The sequence below is a fragment of the Pleurodeles waltl genome, chromosome 5, assembly GCF_031143425.1.
Source record: "Pleurodeles waltl isolate 20211129_DDA chromosome 5, aPleWal1.hap1.20221129, whole genome shotgun sequence".
Lineage (NCBI taxonomy): Eukaryota > Metazoa > Chordata > Amphibia > Caudata > Salamandridae > Pleurodeles > Pleurodeles waltl.
The window spans coordinates 1,838,945,289-1,838,970,251 of NC_090444.1; the positions used below are offsets into that span (position 1 = coordinate 1,838,945,289).

The window sequence follows — 24,963 nt, forward strand, 5'->3', positions numbered from 1 at the left end:
ATTCCAATAAAAATAACACAAAGAGATCTCTTAGATTTCTTTGCGCCATTTTTTCGGCCCCCCTAGCGCCGGAACACCCCCTTTGCATACATTATGCCTGGTGCAGGCATTGTGAGAAAGTATCCCCTTTCTAGCATGGTTACCCCAATTTCTGGCCTGTTTGTCAGTGTGTTTTAACTGTGTCACAGGAATCCTGCTAACCAGAACCCCAGTGCTTATGCTCTCTCTAATTCCAAATTTGTACTTACATACTGGTAACCCAGTATTTCACTCCAAATTGGAATACTGGACCCCACTAATAAGTCCCTAGTATATGGTACATAGATACCCAGGGCATTGGTTTCCAGGGGATCCTTATAGGCTGCAGCATTTCTTTTGCCACCCATAAGGAGACTATACAAAGGCTTCTTCAGGACTGCTCTTGCAGCCTGTGTGAAATAGTGCATGCACTATTCCACAGCCATTTTTCACTGCACCAGGTCACTTATAAGTCACCTATATATCAAACTTTCAGACACTGAAGGCTGGGTGCAAAGTACTTGGGTGTGAGGGCACCCTTGCACTAGCAGAGGTGCCCCCACATTGTCCAGGCCATTTTCCCAGACTTCGTGAGTGAGGGACACCATTTTAAGTGTGCACTGCACATAGGTCAATACCTATGGACAGCTTCACAATGGTAACTCCAATAATGGCCATGTAAGGTGTCTAACAACTGGGAATTGTACCCCAATACTGGTTACAGTATTGGTAGCAAAATTCCATGCACCCTGGGGGCTCCAACATGCCCCCCCCAGTACTGCCATACCAGCCTTCTGAGGTTTTCACTGCAGTCCCAGCTGCTGCCACCTCACAGACAGGCTTCTGCCCTCCTGCGGCTTGAGCAGCTCAATCCCAGGAAGGCAGAACAATGCATTTCATTTAGGAGAGGGGTGTTACACCCTCTCCCTTTGGAAATAGGTGTTAAAGGCATGGGAGGGGTATCTTCCCTGAGCCTCTTGAAATGCCTTGAAGGACACAGATGGTGCCCTCCTTGCGTAATCCCATCTACACTGGTTCAGGGACCCCCAGTCCCTGCACTGGCACCAAACTGGACAAAGGAAAGGGGAGTAATCACTCCTCAGTCCATCACCACCCCAGGTGCTCAGAACTCCTCCAGAGTGTCCCTGGGTTTTGCCTTCTTTGATACCAAGTTGGAAGGGAACTCTGGGAGCATCTGAGTGGCCAGTGCCAGCAGGTGACATCAGAGGCCTCCCCTGATAGATGCTTACTTGTGTAGCTGACCAATCCCACTTTCAGGGCTATTTAGGGACTCTCTCTTGGGTGGTTCTTCAGATTCGGATTGCAAGACTCCAGCAGCAATCCTCTGCACCCTTTACTTCATCTTCTTACTGAAGAAACTGCATCTGGACCCTCCAGGAACTCTACAAAGAAGCAAAGATGACTTCTGCAACATTGTATCTTCAGCTTCTGCCAGCAATTTCAACTGTTTCCAGGTCGTGAATCCTCAGGAGACAGCCTATCTTCAGCCTGCACCTGAAGAACGAAGGAATCTCTCTTGGAGTGAAGCAGTCACCCCCCTGCTTCAGCAGGCACCTCTCTGCAACGACTACCGGTTGTGTGGGACCACGCTCCTGACGAACTGCATGGATCCTGCATCACGGGTGGTGGACTGAAGTCATCCAGATGGTCCTGACATCCAACTGTCCAACTTTAGTGTGAGCCTCCTTTTGCACCTTATTTGTGCCCATGCTGTGGGACTCCTGTGCAAGCGGTCTGGTCTTCTGAGGGCTCTCTGAGTTGCTGAGAGCCCTCTCTTACTCCTTCTCCTGGGTAGAGTCTACCAGGTCCCTCCTGGTCCCAGGCAGCGCCATTTTTCCTTAACCGCAAGCTTTGCTTGTGCCAAGGCTTGTTGGCGGAATCCAGCGACGCAAACCAGACTGCAGTCATCCATCTGGCGTGGGACATCATCTGCACTAATCAGGAACCCGCATCCGTCTTGTTGGGTGCAGTACTGACTGTTGCTTTTCACCAGATTTACTCCTGCTTTCCTGGGTTCTGGGTGGGTTCTATTTCTTGCCTATGGTGTTCTCTAATACTCCCAGCGCCCCTCTAAACACTACACTTGCCTAGGTGGGAAACCGACATTCGCATTCAGCTTTCTTGGTATGTGGTTTGTGTTCCCCCAGGCCCATTTCTAACTATTGTGATTTTCACTACTTGCACTGTTTTCTAACTGTTTTTACAACTGTCTTTGCACACTAGTATATATACTTTGTGTATTACTTACCTCCTAAGGGAGTATAGTCTCTATGGTATTTTTGGCATTTGTGTCACCAAAATAAAGTACCTTTATTTTTGTAACACTGAGGGCCTCATTACAACATTGGCGGTCGGCCTACCGCCAGTCGGCTGCCTATGCAGCCAGGAACCCGCCGGCCGCATCTGGACATCCCCGCTGGACCGTAACATTGCAGCCGGCTCCTAATGGAGCCGGCGGCAGTGTGGCCGTGTGGCGGATGCAGCAGTACCTGTCGCGCAATCCACTGCCTGTAATTCGGCCAGTGGATTGAGCGATGGGGCTGTGCCTGGGGGCCCCTGCACTGCCATGCCAAGTGCATGGGCAGTGCAGGGGCCCCAGGGGCACCCCGAGTCCCCTTACCGCCAGCCTTTCCATGGCGGAAAGGCTGGCGGTGAGGGGAGTTGAAATCCCCAGGCCAGCGCTGCTGGCAGCGGTGCCCTGACGGATTAAGACCGCCGGGACAACCATGGCGGTATTTCACCGGTCCCAGCGGTAAGCGCCACAGTCAAAATACGCAATGTAGTACCGCCAGCCTGTTGGCGGTACTACCGTCACTTTTTCTCTAGCGGTCACCGACCGCCACGGTTGAAATGAGGGCCTGAGTGTTTTCTTTCATGTATGTGAGTACTGTGTGACTACAGAGGTATCGCATGAGCTTTGCTTGTCTCCAAGATAAGCCTTGGCTGCTCAGCTACAGCTACCCCTAGGGAGCCTGGCTTCTAGACACTGGCTGCATTTCACTAATAAGGGATAACTTGACATGGTATAAGGTGTAAGTACCTTAGGTACCCACTACAAACCAGGCCAGCCTCCTACACCTGACACCTCACTACACAAGGTATTTGGAGATGAAGGTGAGTTTTAAACATTGTTCCAACTAATGTTGGAGTGTCCAAATTGGAATGTTCTCAGGGCTAGATGGCTGCTGCCAAAATTAATGGTAAATCTTTGGAGGATAAGCACACTCAAATTTACTACGGTGACAGATGGTAACATGTTAGGGGACTGTTTACAGTACAGTCTGAACTAGTGTTTTCAGGAACTTTTCATTTTTTTAATTGGTTAATTTTTGCAGCTTGTGCCTTTAAGTAAGATGTTTGGAAATTGATATATTTCTTCTATTCTGAAATATTATTTTGTATTTGCTTGTAGGAAAATTTCAATACAGCATTTTTGACTAACTGACCAATATAATAGTTTACCAGTTCCTATATACCTTTTGCTGTTGCTGGATAGGTGGAACTGACTTAAAGTCACCCTCATGACATGGGCATGTTGAACGTTTGAAGAAAATTGAAACATAGCTACTATGTGGCCCCATGTCAGAGGTGACTCCTTGAGCAACTTATGATTTTTAAGCCAACAGCACGTTGCATTCTGAAATGAATAAATCCATGTCTGTAATAGTCAAAGGAAAACATACAAGTCTTACAATTTTCATTGATGATTGATAGATGGGCAGAATTTGTCAGCTATGACTTTGACTTAATGTAATGGTTTTATTACTTGTTAACTTTAAATGTTTTACCGTGCTTATATTTTACTTTTTCAGGTAGATGAAGACGAACCTCTGTTTCTTAGTCTGATTAATGACCTCTTTCCAGGGATTCAACTAGACAGTAGTACATATGTTGATCTTCAGGCTGCTGTTGCCAATCAGGTTGAACTGGCAGGGTTGGTTAACCATCCACCATGGAATCTGAAACTCATTCAGGTATGTTATATTCTCTGAACATTTCACAGCATGCGTATTTTCTTCCATATTGCTTTATATTACTCAACTTTGTTGCATTTAATGTTTTTTTGCAGAAGAAGGTATATGCTAGTATCGCTTGAAGCTTTTTAGTAGCCTGTTTCTCATTTAAATGCTCTGAATAGTAGTTGTGCTACTGCCTTCAATGTAGTCTTTTTTTCTCTGGAAACATCTTTTATTATTTAGATATAAAAAGAAGTTAGCACAATTTAAAATCATTCAAAAGCAGGCCTGGACCACACACAGAAAATAAAACGATTAATTAAGCATAGGTTACACACGCTATGAAACAAACAGAGAAACATTTTACTTCCCTAAAAATCACTATAATTCCTAACGATCCATACAGATAACATAATAAATGATTAGCATAATTGGAACATCAAAATGTCAATAAAATCATCCCATCCCTTACTAACACAAAGAAATACTGAAATGCCGAGCAATTGGAGAAGAGAGACACTCCTGGAAAGGTAACTGAAATTTCAAACAGAAAAGGGTGAAAATGGGAAGCGAGAGAGAGGCTGCAGCTATTTATCACTAGCACTCCACTGGCACCATTAGCAAAATGGCTGTCTCCTGACTCTTCATTTAGTGGAAAAGACACCATTTGGAAGCAAGCAGAGCTCACAATAAAACAACCTCAAACTAAGCCCCACATATGAGGATTCTTAAAGATGTACTAACACAAACTCTAACCCATCCTTAATATGGCCCTTCTCAACTGCCTAACCTCCTGCTTTTTCTTTAATGTAAATTATCCCCAACAAATTTCCTTTCCGGCCTGCCCGCCCCAGGCTGTCTCTGTTTCTTCCTTGTTGCTGTTAAGTAAGTTTATTTAACTCAATTAAAACCATGCTTAGTACAATGAGAAAAAAGTTGCACTTAAAAAGAAGTAAAAGTAAAAAGCTAAATTTACCATCACAATAAGAACCGAGAAGACATTTCAATTGCACGCATAGAGGGAAAGACGGTAATCAAGAAATTTGGACTTCAATTAGAGTTCATTTATGATCAGGACTAAAAACATTATTCAGTATCCTTAAGAAAATGTTATCAGAACCATAAAGACCAGATAACAGCACATTGAATGGTACTAGTAGTGCTTGGCCTCACGTTCAATTTAAGTTTGTGTCCGATATTGTAATTAGAGCTTAATGCGCTAGATGATTCCTTTTGCTAGACTGCACTTACAATTTGAATTACTTCCATGGTAAAAAACATTGTTCATTGTTGTTAGAGTGGTCTTCCCCCAAACGTTTTGCATACTTACCTCCATTTTGTCTGGATTTTTGCTCTGTTGGCCTTAGGACTCTGTGCACTTTACCACTGCTAAAGTGCATGTGCTCACTCCCCTAAACATGGTTTGATTGGCATATACCTGATTGGCAAATTTAATTTACATGTAGAGTGGTATACCGTATACCCAGGGCCTGTAAATTAAGTGCTGCCAGCGGCCCTGAGGCACTTATTGTGCCACCCACTTAATTGGCACCTTAAGGCCCATATTTATACTTTTTCACGCAAAACTAACACCATTTTGGTGCACCGTGCGGGCGTCATATTTATACTTTGACGCACGGCGGCGCAAACCACAGGTGGGAGTCATTATTTTTGACGCACACCGCAGCGTCAAGTCGTAAAGCAAAAGGACATTAACGCAGCGGAAATGACTGTGGGTCTATTTACGACCCCGCAAACCGGATATGCGCTGTTTTTTGACACAATAGCGTCAAAAAAACGTGCAAACACTGCCATTTCACCAGAGGAGAGCCAAAATGGATCCCAGATGCCACTACAGACCCCAGGAAGTTGACAGCAGACCAGGAACCAGCCAGGAGGACCCACACAAGAACCAGGACACTTTTAAGAAGAAAAGAAAGTGTCGCTTTAGTGCAGAGGAGCAGGAAATTCTGGTTAAAGAGGTGACGGAACACCAGCACCAACTGTTTGTCACCTCAAAGTTGCCAATCAGTAGGAGAAAGGCTATATGGCAACAAATTGTCGAGAAGATTAACAGTGTGGCTGAAGTACGCAGAACAGTCATCGAGTGTAAGAAACGCTGGCATGACTGCAAGCGCAGGACCAAGGAAAAGATGGCCAGGAACAGGAAGGCAGTACTGCAGACTGGAGGTGGGAGTCCAGCACACCAGGAGGCCCTGGACCACATGGAGGAGATGGTCGCAACCGTCATCCCTGAGGAGATTGTCACAGGGATTCAAGGACAGGACAGCGCAGACTATCAGAAGACAACGCACATGCAGGGTAAGTCGCATGGGGAATTATAATGCACTAATGTCAACTGTAAGCGGTGGGGGGATACTGACCACAAAATGCATGGAAGTCATCATATGCATGGAGTGGCATGGGTAAAGGGGCACGGCAGGGGGGCATGGCCCGTTCTGAGAAGACCTGGGGCACACCATTACACAACACCAACAACAGTCCCATGGGGGCATGCTGTCATGCCAACGATGGAGCAAAGGGAAAGCCACGCCAGGAGGGAAGGCCACAACGTCAAACTGACATCCCAGCACACGTCAGCCACCATACCCCTACATTAACTAGGGCCCTATTAACAACCTCTAGCCATACCGACAACTGGAATGTAACTGCGACAACAGTTGCCACTACAACCTCCGCTCTGTGTGCAGCTCAAGTAGCCAATGGCAGTAACCTCCCCATGGATCATACACACCTAAATTAGAGGGTTAGGATGACAACTTCAACAATCCCCTGAAACTAGACAAAGGCCCCAGTACTCTCAAATGTCAATGCCCATAGTTGTCGCAAACATCAGCCAATCTAAACAACAATAGGAGCTACACAGCACTAAGGAGACACCCATGCTGCATATGTCAGGGCCCATCCTGTGCCTGGGTAACAATGCAACATCCCAAATGTCATACTGCTCAGACAACAGCATTGAGGCGGGGGGGACACATGTAACTGGTCACTGAAATACACCTGCACAGTCAGAGGAGGAAATAGGACACTGATACGATTATCAGGGCAATCCAATGTAACACACATTCCCCAACATCAGCAGTACACATTACCAATGTCAACATCCATATCAGATCATAACATTGCCATGCATAGGATATGCCACATGTCAAATACATTTAAGTGGATGTGAAAGATAAGAGATTGGGGCAGGTCCAGATTGTTAAGTGTGCTGCCAGGGCCATCAGAACACCCACAGCCAGTGAAAGGTCTCACCATGAGAATGGATGTAGACGGAGGCTTGAGTGGGAAAAGAAGGTGGCAATTCTCTATTTGGCCTAAACCAACACCTACAGGCGATGATGCTGACAAGTTTAATAACTCAATAACATACATGTGACATGCAGGTGGGCCATAGGCCTGGAAGAATGCCCATCTGAAGGACTAGAGCAATTAACACAAAACAAGATCACAAAGTAAATTCATCAAAAGGCAGGCACGTCACATCAAAATTGCCACAACACAGACACACTAATTGTACCCTGTTTCATTACAGAGGAAGATGGATCTCCTGCGGATGTGCCTTTCCCAGGTTTCCCTGATGACATGGATGACGAGCCGATAAACATTCCCCAGAAGACTATCCAAAAGGTCCTTGAAACCCTCCAGACCCCACCTTCTGTCACAAGGAGGAGCACAGAACAAGCAGCTATCGCAGAGGACCCACCCACCACCCCAATTGTAAGACCTGCCAGCTCCAATACAGCTGAGGACTCAGACGACACTGGCACCAGCTTTGAGAGAACTGTAGTTGGAGTACAGCGGGAGCTGGCCAAGGAGGTGCAGTGGGGATCCAAAATATGGCAGCCAGCCTTGAGGGGATGCGTTTGTGCATGATGTCATCTGCAGATCAGGCAGCAGCTATGCAAGCCCTAACATCTAACTTGCAGGAACTGCAGAAAACCCAGAAGGAAATCAGCACAGTTGTAAAACAGTTGACCCAACACCTACAACAGCAATTCTGTCAACGCGTGCACGACTGCAACATTGAACCCCTCAGGGCCGACCTGGCTGCCTACCATTGTGATGTGGCTGCTATTCTCAAGAACCAGCAGATACTCCTTGCTGCAGTACTGCCCTTAAGACCTTCACAGGGAGCAGCGACCAGGATGTCTGACTCCACGTCTTCTAACACTGAGGTGTGTGTTGCCCCTTCACAACAAACAACAACAAGGACAGAGGAGGCAACACACACATCAGAAGAAGACATGGAACAGATCACATTCACAAGGAAAATAACCCGGAAGCACTAGTCCCTGCCACATGGCCAACATTTACCAACGTCCTGCGCTTTGTAACTTGCCAGTCTTGCAACAACTGTACTCAATGACTGTTCTGCAAACCACTGTATATCTTGTCACTCAGCCCAGTGATTGTCTTTATCCAACTCATTGGCAAATTCTGTCCCTCTGCATTGTCTGAAACAGCAACCCCAGCATGTCAAAAGCATTTTGGTAAACCCTTGTGTTGGATCACAATGTAAGATGTCACTATAATGGACTCACAATCATGGACAATGTACAGATAGCACTACAGCACTTTTCAATAAATAGCACCTACACAACAAATCTGTCTCTGGGTAATGTGACATATCAACTGTGCAGTAGATAACTGAAATGTGCCTACTGTCAAATTACGTAGCTTGTCAATACAACTGTCATGATAATATGTAGTCAGAGAAATCTGCACAGTGCCCATGATTGCATCATACTCTGCCCATCCTGAGGGACAAATCTGATGAAGTGAGAAACCATCATGCTGTGTTGGACAGAAGAATGCTTCCTCAGGGGATAACTAAGTCATCAAATAGTGGCCGCAAAATGTTGTCAACATGCAAAAATAACACAAATAACATGGCACACTAATCTAAGCAAACACTACAAAAACTGCATAAATGAAGGTGTCTGAGTTTACATACAAATAGGTAATCATGCTGAACTGTGTCACAAATGATGTATGAGAGTCATGAAGGCAAGAATACAAGATTGCCAATGAGAACTCATCTTATAAGGGTGTCCATGATCATCACACTGCAGTCAGACCTAAAACTGTTTCCCCAATACCAAGTCTGGAAGCACTGTTTGTGACTTTCAAAACACACTTATCAACAGAAACACATTGTCATCCATATTAACTGTGATTGGTGATTGCAACGAAGGGTCGACACTTTGCAAGGTAGATCTGGGCTAGCTGCCAATCGTACAGCTCAGTTGGGATTTGTTTGTAGCATAGGACACAAATGTAATAGTACAAAATGTATGTACACTGAATCCAAACCCACGATCAAGTACCATTCAACACATACTATTAAGGGATAACCAAATATTTATTAAATACTAATCACAGAAGAGGAAACTGAGGGAAAAATCTTACCTACCCTAATCTACCCTGACTACTCATTACCCACAACTGTCCCTAACTAAGCTACACTTACTTATCACATGTAACAAAACGTTCTAAACATCCACCCCCTGCCCCCCTTATGAGACGGGACACATGGAGGACAACACATACTAACCTAAACACATACTATACTAAACAAATATATATTTTTTTGTATTTTTTTTTTAAACACACAAGAACCCCAACATAGTCAGCCACCCACCCACCCACACACTTAATAAGTAAAAATATAAAGATTCTGGACCCCACCCACTAACACTAACTAAACTAACAGCCTATACTAACCTAACACTAAGCCCCCTAAGCCCACTAACTATAAGAACTTGGAAAGAGGAGGGAGAGGAGGGAATCATGTCCATCAAAACTTTTCTAGAGGTTGGCCCTCCGGAGGGTCCTCTTAATAGACTTAACATGCCGGTTGATGTGGCGCACATCCTGGCTCAGGTGGCTCAACTTGCGCAGCACTCTGTCCATCTTACGCTCCATGTTGTGGAAGGCTGCAGGGTCAACAGATGGAGCTGTGGCAGTCTGGGTACCGGTGTCAATGCTGGGGCCTGGAAGTCCAGCAGATGTAGGACCAACAGTCCCAGCTGTGGGTGGGGGCACTTGGCTTGGATTGGTGGTTGTGCTGGTGGTGGCTGTGGTGGGCAAAGTGGGGCTACCCTGTGGGAAGGCTCTCCATGCCCCTGAGGCCCTGAGGCCCGTTCATGGCGATATCGCCAGGCCATCCTCCTGAACACCGACTCCACCAGCAGGATGTGCTGGTATCTCATGGCCCGGCGCTGGAATTCACAGACCTGGTCTGGAGTCATGTTAGCAGCTGTGAAGACAAATGCAGATATTCTACATTAGTAACTGCATTGTGTGAAATGGCACAAGAAGTCAATCAGACAATACATCTAGTGTACTTGTAACAGCTCTTATCACAATACAGATCATTGAATGTCCCTGAGGAAGTACATGGCAGGCCAGCCTACAAAGGTCACATCACCCATAGCACATCCATAACCTACAAAATGGGTAACAACTGGCTTTGACTTCCAATCTTAGTTCTGCCAGTTATCAGCTAAGAATCATGCTGCATATACTCCGCCAAGACCTGGGCTAAAAATGTCAGTGTACGGAAAGCAAAACTAAAGCCATATGGTCTGCAAGTTGTAACTGGACTTGCCAGTATAGTACCAAGTGCCAAACCTGAGTGCGTATACTAGGTTGCAACCAAATCGTCACTTATTCACATGTATGTGTAACATACTGGTAGCATCAGTACTAGGTACCCCATTCACAAACCCATGCCCGTGTTTGAGGGTGGGGGGTGGATAAACAACTATCAATTTCCAACAACATGTACACCGAGGAGTGTATAGAAAACTCCACACGTGTTTGGCTCTACACACACACCACAGGTAAGGTCTAACAACAATTAGGAGTCAGAAAACCCTAGACCAATCATAGGGCCACACATGTCAGGAAATGCAGACCTTGGTACACAACATATACTTCCAGTGAGGCCTGACTTACATCAGACACATAGTTGCAAGAACACCCATGATCATGAATTGCATGCACACCTAGGCCATTACACTCAAGTTCCACATACTTGTAGCACTACATGTGGAAGTACATGCTACTAGGAGGTTCTACCTACTGTTTCATAATTACGTAGGTAAATAGGGAAGCAGATGTCTACTGGAAAGCAATTTGCTGTACCAATCTTGGAGAATGTGGGTCTGACAGGCTGACTAAATCGGAGCTGACTTCCAGTGCGAATCTTGGTGATACAAGTGTCATCCACATGACTAACCCCTGTACTCACAGTGGGGCCTACAGGAATGGCCTACAATCCCTAGATAATACCATTGGATACGTATTGGCCAACTCAAAACATGTGAGAAACTGAATTTCCACTCATGGAACAAGAGAAAAGCTTGCCCAACGCATCACACCTTGCTAAGCGTTCAGCTCACACGAGTCCATAACCAGCAATCACAACACATAACAGACATATCAACACTTACTGGAGTGGTCGGGGTCCTCAAATGTCACCACCTCTCCCACAGTGTAGGGCGCCGGTCCACCTGTAAGGTATGTGCATCCAAGAGAGACATCCAAAGCCTGGTTACTTGAGGACTGCATTACCAGTCAAACATGACTTGTGGCCATGACACATTAATGACACATAGCTACAATGTACAGAGGGAGAGGCAGGGACTTTTGTAAGCCCCCCTGTTGTTACATTTGATTCAATTGATGTGGCCCAGCTATGCTGATTTGCACCAACCATGGAGATGTGAAGCCATGTGCATACACTTGGACTGCCATCCATATTTGGAATGTGGCACAACTAACTTCAACAAACATTCTAAGATGTTAGCTGAGGACACCTTACACCTTTTCACGATGTTTTCAAATCCAGATCTGACATGTGTCCAAAAAGATCAAGGAACACAATAATCACAAACATTCATAGTACTTCCGTGAACGCTTTCCTTCCACACTCACCAGACTCACATGAGACATATGTCTGAGCCACTTTGCTATTTTCAATGGACGTGAAGGCAGCACTCCTTTTCTGCATCATGTAGTGATTCTAAAGTCTGTCTAGCTATTGCGTCAACAAAGTTAGCCAAAATGTTGGTACATCTTTACTTCTCTGTCAATAGTACCCTATATAGACATGATTGGCTCCTATTTTGTTTGCTTTTTTGACAAAAAGGCCGCACCAATTTACTTCATGGAAAAGTATCCTGTAAGTTTGCTGAGCACGTGCAACCTGACAGCTAGTAATTGTGATCCTTGCCATAGTGCATCAATTATCCCTTTATGTTTCCCCAGCATTACACACAGTCAGCAAGTTAGCTGTAGGAGGCTGGCCTGGCTTGTAGTGGGTACCAAGGGGTACTTACACTCTGTACCAGGTCCAGTTGCCCCTTATTAGTGTAGAAGCGGTGTTTCTAGCAGCTTAGGCTGGTAGAAGGTAGCTATAGCAGAGCAGCTTAGGCTGAACTAGGAGACGTGCAAAGCTCCTACTATACCACTGGTGTCATATGCACAATATCATAAGGAAACACAATACACAGATATACTAAAAATAAAGGTACTTTATTTTTATGACAATATTACAAAAGTATCTCAGTGAGTACCCTCAGTATGAGGATGCCAATTATACACAAGATATATGTACACAATACCAAAAATATGCAGTAATAGCAAAAGGAAGTAATGCAAGCAGTGTATAGTTACATTAGATTTTAATAGGAGCACATAGGTATAGGGGCAACACAAACCATATACTGCAAAAGTGGAATGCAAATAACGTATGGACCCCAAACCTATGTGAGCTCGTAGAGGGTCGCTGGGACTGTAAGAAAACAGTGAGGGTTAGAAAAATAGCCCACCCCAAGTCCCTGAAAAGTAGGTGTAAAGGGCACCTATATTTCCCAGAGAACACAGAAGTCGTGATAGGGGAATTCTGCAAGGAAGAACAACACCAGCAATGCAACCAAAGTGGATTTCCAGACGAGACTACCTGTGGAACAAGGGGACCAAGTCCAAGAGTCGCGACAAAGTTGAGATTGGGCAGATGCCCAGGAAATGCCAGCTGAGGTGCAAAGAAGCTGCCACCGGATGGTAGAAGCTGTGGATTCTGCAAGAACAAAGAGGGCTAGAAACTTCCCCTTTAGAGGATGGATATCCCACGTCGTGAAGAAGCTTGCAGCGGTGTTCCCACGCAGAAAGACCACAAACAAGCCTTGCTAGCTGCAAGGGTTGCGGTTAGGGTTTTTGGATGCTGCTGTGGCCCAGGAGGGACCAGGATGTCTCCACTTGCGTGAGGAGACAGAGGGGGCGCCCAGCAAGACAGGGAGCCCTCACAGAAGCAGGCAGCACCCGCAGAAGTGCCGGAACAGGCAGTACAAAGAGGAGTGAACCGGAGCTCACCCAAAGTCACAAAAGGAGATCCCACGACGCCGGAGGACAACTCAGGAGGTTGTGCACTGCAGGTTAGAGTGTTGGGGGCCCAGGCTTGGCTGTGTGCAAAGGAAATCCTGGAAGAGTGCACAGGAGCCGGAGCAGCTGCGAATCATGCGGTACCCAGCAATGCAGTCTAGCGTGGGGAGGCAAGGACTTACCTCCACCAAACTTGGACTGAAGAGTCACTGGACTGTGGGAGTCACTTGCTGTGCTGAGTTCCAGGGACCACACTCGTCATGCTCAGAGGGGACCCAGAGGACCGGTGATGCAGTCTTTTGTTGCCTGTGGTTGCAGGGGGAAGATTCCGTCGACCCACGTGAGATTTCTTCGGAGCTTCTAGTGCAGAGAGGAGGCAGACTACCCCCACAGCATGCACCACTAGGAAAACAGTCGAGAAGGCGGCAGAATCAGCGATACAAGGTTGCAGTAGTCGTCTTTGCTACTTTGTTGTGGTTTTGCAGGCGTCCTGAGCAGTCAGCGGTCGATCCTTTGGCAGAAGGTGAAGAGAGAGATGCAGAGGAACTCTGATGAGCTCTTGCATTTGTTATCTAAAGAATTCCCCAAAGCTGAGACCCTAAATAGCCAGAAAAGGAGGTTTGGCTACTTAGAAGAGAGGATAGGCTAGCAACACAGGTAAGAGCATAGCAGGAGGAGTCTCTGACGTCACCTGCTGGCACTGGCCACTCAGAGCAGTCCAGTGTGCCAGCAGCACCTCTGTTTCCAAGATGGCAGAGGTCTGGAGCACACTGGAGGAGCTCTGGGCACCTCCCCTGGGAGGTGCAGGTCAGAGGAGTGGTCACTCCCCTTTCCTTTGTCCAGTTTCGCGCCAGAGCAGGGCTGGGGGATCCCTGAACCGGTGTAGACTGGCTTATGCAGAGATGGGCACCATCTGTGCCCATCAAAGCATTTCCAGAGGCTGGGGGAGGCTACTCCTCCCCTGCCCTGACACCTTTTTCCAAAGGGAGAGGGTGTAACACCCTCTCTCTGAGGAAGTCCTTTGTTCTGCCTTCCTGGGCCAAGCCTGGCTGGACCCAGGAGGGCAGAAACCTGTCTGAGGGGTTGGCAGCAGCAGCAGCTGCAGTGAAACCCCGGGAAAGGTAGTTTGGCAGTACCCGGGTCTGTGCTAGAGACTCGGGGGATCATGGAATTGTCTCCCCAATGCCAGAATGACATTGGGGTGACAATTCCATGATCTTAGACATGTTACATGGCCATGTTCTGAGTTACCATTGTGACGCTATACATAGGTAGTGACCTATGTATAGTGCACTCGTGTAATGGTGTCCCCGCACTCACAAAGTCCGGGGAATTTGTCCTGAACAATGTGGGGGCACCTTGGCTAGTGCCGGGGTGCCCACACACTAAGTAACTTAGCACCCAACCTTTACTAGGTAAAGGTTAGACATATAGGTGACTTATAAGTTACTTAAGTGCAGTGGTAAATGGCTGTGAAATAACGTGGACGTTATTTCACTCAGGCTGCAGTGGCAAGCCTGTGTAAGAATTGTCAGAGCTCCCTATGGGTGGCAAAAGAAATGCTGCAGCCCATAGGGATCTCCTGGAACCCCAATACCCTGGGTACCTCAGTACCATATACTAGGGAATTATGAGGGTGTTCCAGTATGCCAATGTGAATTGGTGAAATTGGTCACTAGCCTGTTAGTGACAATTTGGAAAGCAAAGAGAGAGCATAACCAGTGAGGTTCTGGTTAGCAGAGCCTCAGTGAGACAGTTAGTCGTCACATAGGGAACACATACAGGGCACACTTATGAGCACTGGGTCCCTGGCTGGCAGGGTCCCAGTGGTACATACACTAAAACAACATATATACAGTGAAATATGGGGGTAACATGCCAGGCAAGATGGTACTTTCCTACATTAGCTGACAGGCATAGTGTTAATCCTCTTATGTCACTACAGAGCATTTAATCGTGCACATTTACATGATTCGTACTCACCAACAGTGCCACCAATCATGATTCCCAGGTGGTCCAAGAGATACTGCTCCCTGGTGATGAGGTCAGCCCACCGGTGCTTCAGCTGGTGGTCACTCCTCTGGCTGGCATACACACGCTGCAGGTGATGCAGCACCTTTCCCAACCGGATTCTGCGTGCCTCTGTTGGATACCCCTGTATCACCCTGCCTCGATCATGAGTGGCAAGAAATGGCACACAAGCCAGATGAACCCCCCCAACTCCTCTTCACCCATCCTGCCAAGACGTGGCCTACCGGACATACTGTAAAAGTGAAAGGGAATCGGGGTAAAAGAAATAGAAAGGGGAAAGGGGGGAAAGTAGTGATACAACTACAGATGAAAAGAAAACTTAACCACTAAAAGAGCCCAACTATCCACAAACTAACACTACCCACAACAGACGCCCACAAACAACAAAAACACAAGATAAATGGACAAATGTAGACAAAACACAGTAGTATAGTATACAGCAACAATATTTATTTCACAAAAGGACTTTACAGATAGCACACATGACAAAAAAGCACGAAATCTCAGGACAACACTCTCTACACAGCCACACAGTCTAGAAGGATCATAGACTGCAAAGTGAAAGTGAAAGTACACCCACTGTACATGATCTATAAACAGGATATCCTATTACATCACTTCCTGTATGAAAAGTCCAGCCTTTTTTGCATTATGCGTCATTTTTTGTCTACCAAAACTGTATTTGCGTCATTTTTTTTTACGCACAGAAGTGAAAGTTAGCCCGCATCCACATAATAGTACATGGCCTGTACAAATATCTGGATGCGGCCTAATTTTCACTCCTGCGCGTCAAAAAAAATGACGCAAATACAGTTTTGGTAGACAAAAAATGACACATAACGCTAGGTATGTAAACATTTCAGTGCATTAACTGGTTTTGGGCAATTTTAATTGTTTTTTTTGTTATGTTACATTTGGGACACATCAGAGATAGGCTGATTGAAGACACTATGGTGTTGATGGTGTATGTTCACATGTGTGACATCATACTGCAGCGGACCATGAGCCGCTGCTCCCTTCACAGTATTTTTATGGTTGGCTGACGCAATAGTTGGTCATAAGTGTGACCTACATATATGTGTTGCAGAAATTGTGCATGTTTGGCATAAGGAGAGGATAGGAATGTGACGCACATATGTACAATACCTAAATGCCTTTGGCTCAAAGTGTGTGCTTTAGCAAATAATGTATTTGTTGACCAAGTGTGTGTGTATCACATTAAGCATAATTGTACATATGCTTGTATGAATGTGACGTCCATGTGTCCAATCCTCAGATGCAAGTCATTGTGGAAATGAGAGAGGGCATGTGTTAGTCACACATGTAACAACACCCGTAAAGTGGACTTAGGACCAAGATTTAGGGTCACGTAGACACCACATGTGACATAGCATGCACCAGATGGATGGCAGACGCTTGTTCATGTCAATGGTCCACATTTTCTACATCCTATGTCCTAGAGTATTGGTAACAGCGTCCTAGGCACTAGTTGGTGAATTCTACAGTGAGTCATACACATGCATTAAGGGAAGTGGGTACCATGTTGTTTGCACAGACAGACAAGGGTGAATCTCAAATGTATGATGGCACCACAGTTGAGGCCATAGAAGTGAGCCCCAACTATCAAGTGGCTGTGGTTGACCAGCATACAAGACAGCACATGTCCACATATTTCCAGTGATCAATTGCACATTGGTGTTGTGTTCATGTGTGTGGTTCAATGATGATCCTGTATATTGTTTGGGGTGTAACTTGTCACAGTTCGGTCCAGGACTCATCATGAGTCAGTGGCATCTATTCCTGTATCTACTGAGTATCCTTGGTTGATCAATGTGAGTAAAGTGGATGTGGACATGTGAACCTACATGGGGATGGTCCCACCCTGTCACTAAAGACGTGTAATGAGACAGTCAACAGGGCAACCTTGGTGTGCTGAGTGAGATAATGTCTCAGGTGTCATGTTCCGGCAGGTGTCATTACAACAATTGTACACAGGTTAGCCTCTGCAATTCCCACTGCATCTGGGAAAATCATAGCCTCTGTGCTGATTATTCTCGCAGCTATTCACCATACACGGCATATCACTATGTTGTGAGCATGTGATTCTATGTGTGAACTGTCATGGTCCTGACATTTGTGCATTTTTCATGGACATTACCAGAGGTTGCTGGTTGTGCTGAAAACCCCGTACTCAATCCCTGCCTATGGCCCTGGGACACTGTCACACTTTGTCATTCAAGCATAAATTCGACCCAGACAAGGGATGGGCCATGAATTTTGCTTTTCCAAGAGGATATAACTCAAATGGTACAGTTAAACGTCAGATGATGCTATACAATGTATTTGTGTATGCATTGAAGAAGCCCATGCCCAATACCCTCTGATGAATGAGAGGTTTGCTAACGCAAGTGTGGTACATATGTAGACACAGGGATACTTTAGTGTGACGCACAGACAGATGCCAGTCAGGCTGACAGAATGCAGGGTGATTCAGGATCCAGCAATTTGACAAGTTACATAATCAGTGGTCTGACTCAGACTGTTTGGAGGACAAACTAGAGAGCTGACATGTCAACATGTGTATGTCTTGTGTTTTTAAAGGTGACAAATTAACCCAGTGGCTGTGTTACACGGCTTACTTAGTATCAATGCTTAACGGTGTAATTGACTAAATGGCAACTCCTATGCTGTTCCAGGCATCAGCAGGGGCAGTACTTTTTTAAATGGGTGGTGTGCATGGAGGTGATCACAGGAGTGGGCTGCATCTGTTTCTCACCAGTCCTGTAGGTGAGACTTTCATTCTAAGGGCCAAGAGACATTTTCACACGGGAAGCAATTTACAGGTGCCAACAGGGCTTTGAAACTAGAAGACAGTGTATAAATTAACCTGACATCCATGCAGTCAGATGTTCTATGACAATGGCAACTATCAAGTGGCTGTGGTTGACCAGCATACAAGACAGCACGTGTCCACATATTTCCAGTGATCAATTGCACATTGGTGTTTTGTTCATGTGTGTGGTCCAATGATGATCCTGTATATTGTTTGGGGTGTAATTTGTCACAGTTCGGTCCAGGACTCATCATGAGTCAGTGGCAGCTATTCCTGTATCTACTGAGTATCCTTGGTTGATCAATGTGAGTAAAGTGGATGTGGACATATGAACCTACATGGGGATGGTCCCACCCTGTCACTAAAGACGTGTAATGAGACAGTCAACAGGGCAACCTTGGTGTGCTGAGTGAGATAATGTCTCAGGTGTCATTACAACATTTGTACACAGGTTAGCCTCTGCAATTCCCACTGCATCTGGGAAAATCATAGCCTCTGTGCTGATTATTCTCGCAGCTATTCACCATACACGGCATATCACTATGTTGTGAGCATGTGATTCTATGTGTGAACTGTCATGGTCCTGACATTTGTTTTTTTTATTGGACATTACCAGAGGTTGCTGGTTGTGCTGAAAGCCCCGTACTCAATCCCTGCCTATGGCCCTGGGACACTGTCACACTTTGTCATTCATGCATAAATGCGACCTAGACAAGGGATGGGCCATGAATTTTGCTTTTCCAAGAGGATGTAAATCAAATGGTACAGTTAAATGGCAGATGATGCTATACAATGTATTTGTTTATGCATTGAAGAAGCCCATGCCCAATACCCCCTGATGAATGAGAGGTTTGCTAACGCAAGTGTGGTACATATGTAGACACAGAGATACTTTAGTGTGACGCACAGACAGATGCCAGTCAGACTGACAGAATGCAAGGTGATTCAGGATCCAGCAATTTGACAAGTTACATAATCAGTGGTCTGACTCAGACTGTTTGGAGGACAAACTAGAGATCTGACATGTCAACATGTGTATGTCCTGTGTTTTTAAAGGTGACAAATTAACCCAGTGGCTGTGTTACACGGCTTACTTAGTATCAATGCTTAACGGTGTAATTGACTAAATGGCAACTCCTATGCTGTTCCAGGCATCAGCAGGGGCAGTTCTTTTTGAAATGGGTGGTGTGCATGGAGGTGATCACAGATGTGGGCTGCATCTGTTTCTCACCAGTCCTGTAGGTGAGACTTGCATTCTAAGGGCCAAGAGACATTTTCACACGGGAAGCAATTTACAGGTGCTAACAGGGCTTTGAAACTAGAAGACAGTGCATAAATTAACCTGACGTCCATGCAATCAGATGTTCTATGACAATGGCATACCATAGGAAAGGGTGTAGCACACTGGATTGCTAATGTTGGTCTGTGTGTGTAGAGGAGTGAATATCAGGGTACACGTCTTAGTATTCCAGGGACCTCTTCCGACAGGTGGGTTGTGACCAGGTGCATGGGTGTGTCAGGAGTTAGGAAATGGGTTGACATGTACATCGAATGTCATGTGCGCAATGCTGCTCATATGTATGGCACTTGCGCTGTCTATGTTCTGCTTCTATGGGACTCTGGTCACAGATAGTCCTTGCAAATATTGGATGCAGTTGGACTTACTGCTGTCAAGGGTATGGTCAGGCATTCCTGTTACTGATGCAAAAGCACATCAACTGCCTCATGTATGAGGCTTGTTTTCCCCTTATTGAGTGATGGTGTCTTAGTTGTGTGCCATATGCTGCATTGGACCTTGATTTCAACATGTATGTGTGAAATAGTTGTGGTCCTCTGCTATTGGCCTTCAAAGGAGAAATGTACATGATATATCTCATTAACAGTGTGTGTGTATGTGACCATTGTATGTTAGGCATCACATTAGCTATGGGATGTTCAGTGTCCTACTCAGTATCTCAGCAATGCTCCACGAGGCAACACTCTTATTCTGATAAGTAGAGATGGAGGTGTGCAAAAACGAAAAGCCAGACCATGATATGGTGATTATAATAGGTGTTTATTTAAATTAGTTAACTAAAGTGGTGAAGGTGATTATAATCAAAAGAAATTGTTGACGATCTGTTGCCGCCTGTGTATAGCGGCCGTGTTCTGTAGTTCCCCCTCATATTGCAGGCCAGCATCCTCCTCTTCCTCCTCTTCAGGCATGTGTGGCTCTGGTTCCAGGAGGGGAATGTTCCTTTTGATGCAAATGTTGTGCAATATTGCACAAGTTAGGATGATCTGACAGACCATCTCGGGGGAATATAGGAGGCTGCCACCAGTGATGTCGAGGCACCGGAACCTTGACTTGAGGATGCCAAAGGTCCTCTCGACAATGCTGCGTGTCTTCCTATGTGCGTCATTGTAGGTACGCTCTGCAGCAGTACTTTGGTTGCCAAATGGTGTCATAATCCATTGCTGGATGCCATACCCCTGATCAGCTGCAAGAGAAAATCATTGGGATCATGTTTATGTAGCCGGCCCTATTGAAATGACCTTTCATGGCAGTAATTGTCTTGTGTTGTCTGTGACTCTTTTGCGTTCTAATGTAGCATCCTAGGCTTGTAGGATGTACCATCTGCATTGTGTTGTTTCCTTGGCTGAACGAGTGTTTGTCTGCTAACCGGATGTCAGCAATATGTTTTGAGATTTGCAGTACAGTTTGCCCTCCCTAGCATTGTGACTTGTGATACAGGTGTCCGTGTGTCTTCACTGGGGGTGAGATGATAGTTCCATACACAGTTAAAATTGACAGTGTGGTTAACACGTTCATATCAATGAATCCTGGACATCCCATACCTTTAGATTTATGCAATGGATTAATGTAAACATAATTGAGACGCTTACAATTTGCAAGGTGATATTTAGGCAACCACACTCATTGACGTCTTAACATTAGGCTGTACGCTAATTTCCGATGTGTGACAGGTTCAATGGTGACCTAAGACACATGGCTAGCGATGACCTCAGTGTGTTCCTGTTCACATGTGGCTGTTGTGGTGTATGTGTTGTGTGTCCTAGATGGTTGCTGTGCAGTGTGTATATAAGTAGGTTTTTGTACTTACCAACAAGTAGTCCATTGCCATACCGTCCATCCTGGAAGTGTTGATTGATGGTGCAGCGACGGAAGATGAATGAGTCATGTACACTCCCAGGATAGTTAGCCACGATGTTGGTGATCAATCCCTGGTGATCGACTATGGCCTGCACGATGATGGAACGTGTGTGCTTCCTGTTGCGGTAGAGGTGTTCAGTTGCAGCAGGTGGCACAAGGCGTACATGTGTGCAGTCGATTGCACCAAGGACGTGGGAAGCCACTGATGAGGTAGAACCCCTGTTTTGTTTCCTGCTGCTTCTGCAGTGTGTTAGGGAAGCAGATGTGACGGGGTGTAAGTCCAATGATGGCATCCAGTACTTTGGGCAAAAAGGCGGAGAATGATGGTTGTGATATTCCAGCAACCAGGGCACCAGTTGTTTGAAAAGAGCCACTTGCCAGCATATGAAGTACGGCAAGCAGCTTGGTTTCTGTTGGGATGGTGCGGGTGTCAGCAAAGTGGGGGCCAACTGCGGTTCAATGTTGCGCAGCAGCTGCTGAATGGCCTGCCAGTTCAACTGGTACCTCTGGATGATGTCGTGTTCCCTGAGGCCCTGAAGGGTTGTTCTGGGGCAGAATATCCTCTCCTGCCTTCTGTGCTGCCTTTGGGGTCCCTGCTGGTGTTGTTGTAGCTGCTGTTGTTGCTGCTGGGTTCTGCGTCTGCGTGCACGCTGGATTAGTATCACCTCCATGGCTCCCTGTTGCTGCTCTGCTGCTCTGCTGTTTGTTCTGTGTGTTCCGATTAAATACAGGTGTGTTTGCCCCATTTTAACGCCTGCCCTGACCCAGGCATTACATTTTGACGCAAACTGGGCTGTGCTTCATTTTCCGGCTCCACCTCCCGGCCGTGCGTCATTTTTGCCCGAAAGAATAAATAAACGCACGGCCGTTTAAGCCATTTTTTGGACGGGAACGCCTACCTTGCATGTCATTAACGCAAGGCGGGTTGCCGCATCCAAAAAATTATGCACACGGCAGAATTTTGTGGTCCGTGGGCTCGGGCGTCAAAGTTTAAATATGGGGCAACGTTTGCGCTGAATGGGCGTCAAAATTGTTGACGCACATTCAGCGCAGACAGAGTATAACTATGCCCCTAAACCTTTTCCCAGGCCTGCCATTGCAGCCTGAAGGCAGTGTCCCACTGCCAACTCGTCTTGGCATTTAAAACCCCTTGCCAAGCCTTAAACCTCTTTTTTATTGCATATGGGTCACCCCTAAGGTAGGCCCTAAGTAGCCCATACGGCAGGGTGCTGTGTAATTAAAAGGTAGGACATATACTTTTTAGTTGTACATGTCCTAGTAGTGAAAAACTCCCAAATTAATTTTCTCACTTCTAAGAGGCCTACCCCTCCCATGGGGTAACATTGGGGATTGCTTATTAAAATGAATAAGTTGAAATTCCTAAACCAGAGGTGGTAGATATGTTATGTTTGGTACCTATGAACTTGTAATGATAAACACTCTTTAATGGTAAAGTCTGCTGTACTTTGAAGGACTGCTTTGCTACCTGGAGCCTGCTTGGGACCTTCAGAGACCAGTGCTGCTGCAGAAAACTGCATCACCACCACCTACACCCAGGACTCCAGAAGTGACTCCAAGTTTTAGAGCAGCTGGTCTCCTATTTCGAGCAACAGGGACATAGCAGGCTACCACCATCGTAAACCTGCACCTGGACCCAGCCCGAGTGAGTCTTACACCCCCCCAAGAGGTCTCCCTCCACTCCTGGACCCTTGGTTTTGATGCTAAAGGTGACCAATTGACCATTTTCTAAAACTTGCTATTTTGAACCTTAAACTTTAAACATTTAGAACTATCGTTCTCGTCTTTGGATTGTCATGGTTTTGGTGTCAAATAATTTATTAAAATAGTCTCAGATTTTCTAAATTGGGTTGGGATTTTTATTGTGTTGTGTTTTTACTGTATTGCTGTTTCTGTACTGTGTAAATAATAAACACATTGCCTATTTGTTTAGTCTGACTGCTTTTTGTGCCTAGCTACCCAGGGTTAAGCACAGGTTAATTTAGTGATTTTTATGGCTCACCCTGCAAGGAACTGTGGCTGTTCACACCCCAGTCAACCAACAACCCAACTTCTCACATTGGTGTCAGCAGTAAGATCAGGACTTGTGTTTGTGCAGTACCATACAGTGATTGGTGTTATCCCAGATAAATAATTTGGCATCAAGACTGACTTTTTAAATTCTCCTTGGTCTCCATTGGCGTTTTTGTTTTTTCTAGATTTAAATGACCCTACCTTTCTCTGCTACCATGGAGCTGGATCTGATCAATGTTGAAAGCCTCAACAAGGCCGCGCTGCAAAAGCTCTCCAAGGAGAGGGGGCTAAAAGTGGTCAAGAAAGCTTCCAAAGTGGACCTACAGACAGCCATCTGGGCCTATGAGAAGGTCAAGAGGTTGCAAACAGCAACAGAGGAGGATGATCCAGAAGGGGACCTGAGACTGGATGAGGAGAACCAAGGACTTCAGGAGGAACGTCCCTGCCCCGAGGAGGAGAATTAGTATACCCAGAATGGGGTGGGGAGCAGTGTATTTTCCAGAGGGCTGAAGCTAGAGGACAGGAGGGAGGGGAGGAAGCTCAAGCTGTGTAGGAAAGTACCATCTTGCCTGGCATGTTACCCCCATATTTCACTGTATATATGTTGTTTTAGTCTATGTGTTAGAAGTAGTACAAAATCTTTATTCGACTTTCAACAAGTCATAAAAGACATAACAGTCATAAAAGATCTCCAATTATGATGCATACATACAATTCAATAATAAGAAAAAGTCAAGGAGATAAAAATAGAATAAAATAGTAAGAATAATAAAAAGAAGATGTAAAAGCACACAACAATAAATCAGTCTAGTATATCAATATATCATAAAATCAAGAAAATAAACACCCTATCACAATGAGTTAAAATTCGATCGCCTCCCCCATAGATTTCCTTATCTTTAATACAGAACATAAAAAATTAGCTAAAATTCCGCACATCTCTAAAGAAGATAGTGACTGGAGACAAACATAGGCTGTGCGACACTGGGGGAGATTAATTGACCTTAGGAGCGGAACAACTAGACGCTTCCTCTGGTAGGCGTAGAAATTACAGAATAAAACCACATGAATTGTAGATTGAAGTGTTTTTGCGTCACAGGGACATGGTTTTAACACAGTGGTCCAATCGTTCATACTTGGAAAAGAAACTAGACGATGGAATGTGTCTAGTCTAAGGGCCTGATTCTAACTTTGGAGGACGGTGTTAAACCATCCCAAAAGTGGCGGATATACCACCTACCGTATTACGAGTTCCATAGGATATAATGGACTCGTAATACGGTGGGTGGTATATCCGCCACTTTTGGGACGGTTTAACACCGTCCTCCAAAGTTAGAATCAGGCCCTAAATCTTGTGAGAACGTAACGGTGGCGAGGAAGTACCATGTTTGCCAAGTACGGCTGCATACCCTCAACAGTTAAAATTATTTGATTATAAATGACTGAGTTTTTTTTTGATTCCACCTCCCAACGTATGTCTTCTAGATAGTTTAGTGCCAAGATAC

General features: G+C 45.6%; 1 protein-coding gene across 1 annotated transcript in view; it reads left to right on the plus strand.

The window, feature by feature from the left end:
- DNAH8 (dynein axonemal heavy chain 8) overlaps window positions 1-24,963 on the plus strand; it is a 9,979,189-nt gene that overhangs the window by 7,053,939 nt on the left and 2,900,287 nt on the right. Inside the window, exon 53 of the mRNA XM_069236651.1 lies at window positions 3,852-4,013. Coding sequence (XP_069092752.1) covers window positions 3,852-4,013 — 162 coding nt within the window. The remainder of the gene's footprint in view (window positions 1-3,851; window positions 4,014-24,963) is intronic.